The sequence below is a fragment of the Plasmodium reichenowi genome, chromosome 13 (assembly GCF_001601855.1).
Source record: "Plasmodium reichenowi strain SY57 chromosome 13, whole genome shotgun sequence".
Taxonomy (NCBI): Eukaryota; Apicomplexa; class Aconoidasida; order Haemosporida; family Plasmodiidae; genus Plasmodium; species Plasmodium reichenowi.
The window spans coordinates 1931963-1941962 of record NC_033658.1 but is presented as its reverse complement, the minus strand read 5'-3'; the positions used below and the strand labels follow the sequence as shown (position 1 = coordinate 1941962).

Here is a 10000-nt window from a genome sequence, read left to right as displayed (position 1 = left end):
CCTGTCAATGTATAAATAATAAGATATGTTTATTCTTTTATATTAAAAGAACATAAAATAATATATATATATATATATTATATATTCTACAATATTTCAATATATATTTTCCTCATAGCATGTATATTTCATATCTATTAATGTTCATTAAAAATATTACACACAGTTCTTCAACCCAAATAAAAAATATAAAAATATAAAAAATAAATAAAATTAATTTATTAAAAAACTATGCACTCTAAAATAATTATTGTGTATATATTTATAAAATATAATATATAATTATACACTATATTTTCTCTTGAAAAATATATTGAAGGACAAATACCAAATTATTAAATATACTCATAAATAGTTTAATAAAAAAAAAAAATCATATAAACTATATATTGACTCAAAAAAAAGTTTAATATATATATATATATATACAATAAACTGTTGTAAGGATAAAAATGAATCTATAAATAATTTTAGATATATATAGGAAAATAGATTTATATATATATTCGTAAAATATATAGAATATTTTTATATATGTAATTTTTATATTTTTTATCCTTTTCGCTTTGTATCAAACATTTTCCTATTTAATGAAAATAATAAATTAAAAAAAAAAAATATATATCATTTTAATAGAAATATTATAATGAATAGAAAGAAATATAAAACTATTACACATCCTAATTTTATAGATTTAAATATTTTACAACCATTAATTTTTAAGTTATTTAAATAGATTATAATATAATTTTATTTATAGTTGTAATTTCATCTTTATATTTATTTCAAGTTTTTTTTCAATAGGCATAATATATATATATATACAACGAATTAGTCAATATAATGTAAAATTAAAACAAATTAATAACCAAAACAAATCATGTTGTATTTATAAGGATTTTACAAATAATGAAAATGTTAAAATATTATATATATATATATATATATATATATATATATATATTTTTTTTTTTTTTTTTTAAAAAAATGTATAAATTTTTATATACATTTTTGAATAAACAATTAATAACCGAAAAATATATATAAAATTACAACTGTATTAATGTCCTTTCGACAGCTTTATTCCATTCGGAAGTTTTTTTTTTTCTTTTTTTATCATCCATTTTAGAATGAAAAACAGCGTCACTTCTCCTTAATAAACTTTTAACAGAATCTAGACTGTCCCATATTTTAACTTCTAATCCAGCTAGAACTGCAGCACCAAGAGAAGTTACTTCTTTATATTTTGAAACTTCAATTTTTGTATTAATAATATCTGAGTTAAATTGCATAAAAGGTTTATTTTTTGTCATACCTCCATCACATCGTAAGACATGTAACATTTCAATACCCATATCCGATGTCAAGGAGTCAACAATTTCATTTAACTGAAAAGCTATACCTTCTAATAGTGCTCTTACAATATGGCTTCTTTCTGTATTAAAAGTCATTCCATATATGGATGCACGTGCATCTGATCTCCATCTGGGCGCATATAATCCACTGAAAGCTGGTACAAAAATGACTCCAGTTGTATTTTCACATTTTTCCATAATATCGCTGGCTTCACTTGGATCATCAATTAGTTTATTTTTAAGAAGCCATGAAACTCCAGATCCGGCAGTACCTATAGAACCTTCAAGAGCATATTTAGGTTTATCATTATCATTAAATTTATAACATACAGTAGTAATTAAACCGCATGTAGAATATACAACTTTTTCTCCTGTATTAATTAGAAGGAATACACCTGTACCATACGTACATTTCGCTTCACCCTCGTCGAATATAGCTTGACCAATGCATGCACTTTGTTGATCTCCAATACATCCAGTAATAGGAATATTTAAATATTCAGGAACATGTTCTGACTTAACTAAACCAAAATTAGAACAATTACTTTTTATTTCAGGTAAAACAGACATATTAGTTATATTAAATATTTTACACATTTTTTCATCCCATTGTAATGTATTAATATCCATTAATAAAGTTCTTGAAGCATTGGTAACATCTGTATAACAATTCCCTTTAGTTAAATTAAAAATAAGCCATGTATTAATATTTCCTATAACTGCAGTACCATCATCAATTTTTTGTTTGATTTCTGGATTGTTTTGAATTAACCACAATATTTTAAAAGCACTAAAATATGTATTAAAGTAAGTTCCTGTTTTTTTCTGAATATCATTATTATTATATTTCGCAGAAAATTCCGTAACAAGTTCTTCTACACGTGTATCTAGCCAAACTATAGCATTGTATAAAGGTTTTCCTGTCATTCTATCCCATATAATTACAGTTTCTCTTTGGTTAGTAATACCTATACATTTTATTATAACAGATGTATATTTATCTTTTAACACTTTTATTCCTTCATTCATTAAATTATATAAGTTGGTCATAATCTCTATTGGATCATGTTCATACCAACCAGGTTTCAAACATTTTTGTTCATGATTTAAATTATTGGAATGAACAATATTTAATTCTTCATCATAGAAAAACACTTTGGTTGATTGTGTACTTTGGTCTATACTTAATATGACATTCATTTTATTTATTTTTTTAAATGAAATATAAAAATAATATTTTTTTTAGAAATATATCAAAAAAAAAAAAAAAAAAAAAAAAAAAAAGACCGACAAGCTTAGTAGAAAAACTTCACAAAATAATATATATAAATATATATATATATATTTATGTATGTATTATGTTTTTTATTTTTTTTGGTAATTTTTTTGAGAATAATTTCAAACAAGAATAACAAAAAAAACTTATCGACAGAAAAAAAAAAAAGAATTAATATAAATATATTATTTAATAAGAAAACATTTGAGCATACACAAAAAAAAAATAGTTAAAATATTCGACAGCAATTAATTTGCCTACATATAACGTGAAAATTTTATAAAAATATCTTTATACATATATATATTTACAGATATTTATCTGTACATATATTTAAAAATATATACATGTATAAATATATATATTCCTATACATACTTATATACAAAAAATATATACTTATTTATATAAACATGTATTTTATAAGGTATAAGTAATATAAATATATATATTATATTTTTCTTATTTATATTTTAAAAGTGAAATTTTTTTATAACTTGTAACGCATGTTACAATTCGTTTTTCAAATTAAAATACAATTGTTATAAAAAATTATTTGAAACATTAATAAATACAAAAATATACACATATATATATATATATATATATATATATTTTTAATTTTATAGTAACCATATTATATATATATATGCTTCAATTCATATAAAAAAAAAAAAAAAAAATTAAAAATTTTGTTAATATGGATTTGGGAAAAAAATCTGTATATATATATATATATTATACATTTGTCGCAGGTATGATTGATGTGCATAATATAGGATGTACAATAAAACACCGATTGCAAAATTAAAAGAAGATAAAAAAAAAAATATATTTATTTTACAAAATATTTAAAAGAAAATTTTTTTTTTGATCGTTATTTTGTAAATATGGAAAGGATTGTGTTTCCTATTTTTTTCTACATTGTCGTTACTATTTATATAATAAGACACATTTTTACTATACATGTTTTATTTTTTAAAATTTTTCTTTTGAATGTAAGAATTGTTTTTTTTTTTTTGAGTATATTAATTATATCCATAAAAATATATACATATATATATTTTTGTCATGAGTTATATATTATAATAAGGAAAACAAAACTACCTGAACACTTCCTATAATTATTATATATTTATATATACATATTTTTATTTATGAAAAATATTTTTTTGAATTTTTCAATACAATAAGTGTGTGTCTATCAAAACTTTTATGTACAAGTACCTAATGGAGGTATTCAATATTTTTTTGAATTTTTAAATACAATAAGTGTGTGTCTATCAAAACTTTTATGTACAAGTACCTAATGGAGGTATTCAATATTTTTTTGAATTTTTAAAAATGTAATGTGTTTTGAATATGTGTGTATGTATGCCGTAACCATTTTTATTTCTTTAAATAATAAAAGAAAAATACCTACAACAGAGAATGTTCTATATAACAAGATGGTTGATTTTATTAACAAATCATATTTGCATTTTGTTTATTTTTCATTTGTTACTTATAACATTAGAAATACATTAAATCATATTTTGCAAATAAAATACAACTATGTTTTTTATATTAAGACATTTAATAATAATAATAACAACGTGATGTATTATATATATATATATATATATATATATATATATATATATATATATATAATAAATAACTATAATAATTTTTATTTTTATATTATTTTATTAATTAATTAATGGTCTTACATAAAATAATTTATTTTATTAATTTTTTTTGGAAAGAAAAAAAAAAAAAAAAAAAAAAAATTAAACACATAGATATATAAAACTAAATAAATAAATAAATATATATATATATATATATATATATATATATATATATATATATGATTATACAATTTATTGAACTGTTTGTTGTTTTTTAACGCTTTTGTTTTTAAGTCTATTTTGGTTGGATATATTTAATTTAATTAATTTTTTTAAGGTAACTTTGAAGGGCAATTTTTTTTGTTTCTCAGCATTTGATAAAAGAGATTTTTTGGCTGGTTTGTTAATTTCTCTTGCAATTATTTGTATATGACAAGGTGATGACATAAAAGGATTAATTCTACCATGTGCCTTGTATGTTCTTCTTCTACCTGGTCGAGCTTTGTTTACCATAACATGAATTAATTTTAGTTTACTAACATCCAAATTTCTTGACTATACGAAAAAAAAGAAAGCAAAAAAAAAAGAAAATATACATATCAATATATATACTTAATAATATAATTTAATTATATGTACACACACATACACAAAAAAAGAAAAAAAAAGAAAAAAAAAGACAAAATATATCATTTTTATTATATTTATTTTTTTTTCAGTCAAATGCCTCAAATAATCATGATGATAAAAATTAAGATTACTAATTATACATTAATAAATATATAAAACATATATTTAAAAATAATAACAAATATTCTTAATTTTTTCATACTCGTCATCTTTTCATCATAAAAATAAATAATAATAATATGATATAATGTTATATTTAAAAATCGTTATAACCATACATATCATATATATATATATATATATATATATATATATATATATATATGTATATCACATTTTATTATACAATTATATTACATTATATAATTATTTCATATAAATGTTTACCTCTGCGTTAGCTTGTACATTATCAAGAATATTCAATAAGAATTTACAAGATTTAGCTGGCCATCTTCCTTGTGTATGATTAAATTCTTTAGCTTGATTTGTTCTTCCTACACCACCATTATATTTACGGAAAGGTACACATCTTTTCTTTTCAATAACATCATTCAAGTATTTCTTGGCTTCTAATAATTTCATTCTCCTTATAGCTCTTGCAGCTTCATATGTATTTTTAAAATGTACCCTTAAATCAACACCTGCTCCCTTGGCACCTATAATAATATATTAAACAAATAATAAATTTATAAGTACTATACCATTATACATAATAAAAATATATATATATATATATATATAATATAATTATATATTTTTTCGTAAATTTCCATATTATTATATTTCTTCATATATATTTTTTTTTCTTCATATATATTTTTTTTTCTTCATATATATTTTTTTTCCTTCATATATATTTTTTTTCCTTCATATATATTTTTTTTCATCATATTTTTATAAAATTACATTTCCCAAGGTTTCTTATTTTTTTAGCATATTTAACCATTTCGGAAAAAGTTTATTTAAAAAAAAAAAAAAATTATAAGAAAAGGATTTATAAAAAATAAAATAAAATTTCTTTAAAAAAATGAATATAGTTCAAAATATAAATATATATATATATATATATATATTCAACGTTCAAATATAAACTTTTCTTAAAATAATATATATATATATATATTTTTAAAAAAATAATAATATATATTTTAATAAATAATATATTAAAAAAATATATTTAATATTTATGAAAGATGGAATATTTTTTTTTTTTTTTTTTTTTTTTTAAATATTTATATAGAAAAATTATAACTATATAATATTTTTATATTTAATATTATTAATAAAAAATGAAAATATATAAACTAAATAATGAAATATTTATAAATAAATATATATATCATATATAATATATAAAATTAATATATAATATTTATATTTATTATATGAATCAAAATAAAATACATATATATATATATATATATAATATATAATTTTTCCATAAAATATTATATATAAAAGAAATAAATAATAAAAAAAAGCACATATAAAATATTATATTGTATATAATATTATATATTTAAAATATAATATATATTGTAATCTAATTTTTTTTTTATTTCTCATATACAAAAATAAGGTCTTCTAAAATAAATATATATTTTTTTAATATACAAAAATATATATATATATATAATATATATGCTATTCACCATATAAGTAAAATATATTTATTATATATTTATATATATATATAATTTATTATATAATATGAATATTTATATATATTATATATATATAGTATTATATATATATATAATATATATATAATATATATAATTTTTTTTTTTTTTTTTTTTTTTTTTTTTTTGAGACTATGTTAATAAATATAATATATATAATTATATATATATATATATATTGTAATATGTACACAACAAGAGAGAGCAAAGTGCTTTTTTCACCTATTATATATAGAAAATTATTAAGAGCGCAAAATTGGGATTTTTTTCTAAATAATTACGGAAATAATATTTTAATTATATAAATATATTATCATTAAGATTTTTCTTCATATCTATATATTTTTAATTATTTTATTTTTTTAAAATTATCTTAAAATTTTTATCTTATCTTAGTAGTTGTATAATATATAAATATATATTGGGCCAAAATATTCCGGATAAATAAAATAATGTTTATACCTTTAATTTTTCTCTCTTTTTTTTTTTGATATATAATTATTATATATTTATATATATTTATATTTATTATATTTTTTATAAATATCAAATAATCAACACAAATTATGTACACAATTTTATGTATATTTATTAATATTACAGAAAAAAAAATGTAATATATATATATATATATTTTATCAAATTGTATTATTATTATGTATTAAATTACAAAGCAGCCTCCTGCCGCTACGCAAAAAAATAAACAATAAAAAATAAAACAAAACCGAAGTTATATGATACATATATATAAATATATATATATATATATATATATATATATTTATATATAGTAGTCCCTTAAACAAATAACATTGTGCTTATTAAAACATTTAAAGTTTTCGTAAGAGTCTACCAATAATATCCAATATATTAATATAATCTTTTTTTCTTCATTTATTTATTGGAAGTACCAATAATTTATTATATTGATTTTTTTTTATATACTATTTATCATAATAATTATTTCTCCTTTTGTCGTCCTTCTGTTTTATAAGTTTAATTATATTCCTTCCATATGCATACTTGTGTATACGAGTGATTTTTTTATATTTTAAACAAAATTAAAAGGCGTAGACAAATATTAAAAGTTATGTGTATCTAAAACAATTTTTTTTTTTTTTCTCAATTTATAAATATCCACTTATTAAGGTATACTGATGTAAATATTTCTCATATAATTAGATATGTTCATATTCTTTATTTTCCCCATAAATTTTAAGAAATTTATAATTACGTCATATATACTATTTTAATAACACATTTAACATGTTATATACATTTCCATTCTTATTAATTTATATATATGTATATATATATTTTATATTTATATACCATGTCTTCCTTTATTTGCATGCTTTAAAAAAATTAATAATCGAAAGCTGCACTTTGATTTGCTAACAATCTTGTTTTACCAATATGATCATTTTGGCTGTTCATTATATAAAATAATACCAACAAAAAAAAAAAAAAAAAAAAAAAAAACAATAACAAAATGAACAAGACAAAATTAATAAAATATACAATATATATAAAGATATATATGTTACCCCCATTTTTCCGTTTTATTGTTGTCCAATAATTTTATTAAAAATGTCATATTTTTCTATATCCAAAACAAAATTAAAAGAAATAAGTTTTCTCATATATATATATATATATATATATATATATATATATATATGTATATATGTATATTAATATTTCTTGCTTAAAGGAAGAATGAAGGAAATGTGTTATATTGTTCCTGGTGAACTTGGTTTACTCATTCAAGTGTTTATGGGATGTATTTCTCTTTCTATATTATTTACAAAATATATTTTTGAAAAACCCAAAAGACTATTTGTTATATTTTTAAAAGATTTAATTATTATTTCTTGTGGTTCTATAACACTTCATTTAGTAAATATATGTTTATGTATTCTTTTATTTCGATACGATATTTTATTATATATGTATAACATACATATGGATGAATGCTCTATATATTTTATTCATACAATTATTGATATAACCTTGGGATTATATTTACAATATAAGATATTTGCTCTATATAAATTTATTAAAGTAAGAAATGGATATTTAGAAAATAGTTCCATTTCTCATATTTATAAGCCTGTTGATGCTCTCTCACATTATTCATCTTTTTTAAATTTCATGAATAATTCAGGTGAAAAGAAAAGAAAAGAAACTAACATATGAAGAACAACAACAATAATAATAATGAAACATACATATATATATATATATATATATATTTATTTATTTATTTATTTATACAAATTAATATTATTTTTTTTAAAAGATGCTCATATATTCCATTTAATGTACATTTTGTAGAGGACGATAATAAAGTGGGACCTAGTAAAGAACTTACAAATATAATAAATATTATAAGTAAAGATAAGAATAATAACATATTTTACAAAGGATATAATAATAATAATGATAAAGAGAAGGAAGATATATATAGGAATTATTTCAAGACATATCATGATTATGAAGAAGAGGTAACATTAGAAGCAAATATTCATGAGCAAGAAAAAAAAAATATATATGATTTAAATTTTTTAAATAATAAAACACATACAGACATTTTTGCTTCTTCAAAATATGAAAATATTCAAAATAGTAATAAACAAATAATTACATATGAAAAGGAAAAAAGTATGTACGATTTTAACTTTTATAAAAATATAGGAGAAAAATATGAAGACATAAATTTCTTACCATCTATAATTTTGTGGATATTTGTTATCTTAACAACTAAAATTATTACATTAATATTTTTTTTTGTATTATTTCCTTTATTTAATTTTTTCGTCATATATACTATAGATTTTATTAAGGATACGAAAGTTAAACTTTTACTAGTAATGATTATATTACCTTTCTTTTTTAACTTCATAATGTACTTTTTCATAGATACAATGATACAAAGGAAACATAAATATAAGAAATGGCATAATGATGATTCCATCTAATTTTCTTTTTTTAACAACCAATATAAATAAAGAAGAACAAATATAAATATAAATAAATAAATAAATAAATATATATATATATATATATATATATATATATATATATGTATTTATTGTAAGGTCTAATAAAACTTAATTAAAAACTTTTTTAACAAAAATATAATAATTTTATGTCTGTGATAAAAATAAATGAAGGATAAAAAATTTTTGTTTTATGAGACTACAAAAAAATAAAAAAAAATAAAATATTATATTACTTTTATAAATCAAAAAGAAAAATAAAAGGCAAAAAAATTATGTAAAATAAATTAAAAAAGAAAAAAAAGAAAAAAAAGAAAAAAAAAGAAAACATATAATATATATATATGCATTTATTTATATATTAACACATTTCGATGTATATATATTCTTTATGTATATATATTTTTTTTTCTCTTTTTTTTTTTTTTTTTTTTTTTTTATTT

At 17.8% G+C, this 10000-nt stretch overlaps 3 protein-coding genes and 1 non-coding gene across 4 annotated transcripts; 1 reads left to right on the top strand and 3 right to left on the bottom strand.

Annotated features, from left to right (window-relative positions):
- Window positions 1-1049: 1049 nt before the first annotated feature.
- PRSY57_1350600 (glycerol kinase, putative) lies at window positions 1050-2555 on the bottom strand (the record flags this gene model as incomplete). The annotated part of the gene is made up of 1 exon (XM_012909429.2): window positions 1050-2555. The coding sequence occupies one exon, from the start codon at window positions 2553-2555 to the stop codon at window positions 1050-1052; it is 1506 nt and encodes a 501-aa protein (XP_012764883.2).
- Window positions 2556-4495: 1940 nt separating this feature from the next.
- On the bottom strand, window positions 4496-5819 carry PRSY57_1350400 (60S ribosomal protein L17, putative; the record flags this gene model as incomplete). Its single annotated transcript, XM_012909428.2, has 3 exons — window positions 4496-4798; window positions 5261-5529; window positions 5780-5819. 3 exons carry the CDS (start codon window positions 5817-5819, stop codon window positions 4496-4498), a joined length of 612 nt encoding a protein of 203 aa, XP_012764882.1.
- On the bottom strand, window positions 4955-5099 carry PRSY57_1350500. The gene has a single exon (XR_002204087.1). It is a non-coding gene; the product is annotated as a small nucleolar RNA snoR21 (small nucleolar RNA).
- Window positions 5820-8274: 2455 nt separating the features above from the next.
- Window positions 8275-9536, top strand: PRSY57_1350300 (putative membrane protein; the record flags this gene model as incomplete). The annotated part of the gene is made up of 2 exons (XM_012909427.2): window positions 8275-8722; window positions 8893-9536. 2 exons carry the CDS (start codon window positions 8275-8277, stop codon window positions 9534-9536), a joined length of 1092 nt encoding a protein of 363 aa, XP_012764881.2.
- Between the last annotated feature and the right edge of the window lie 464 nt (window positions 9537-10000).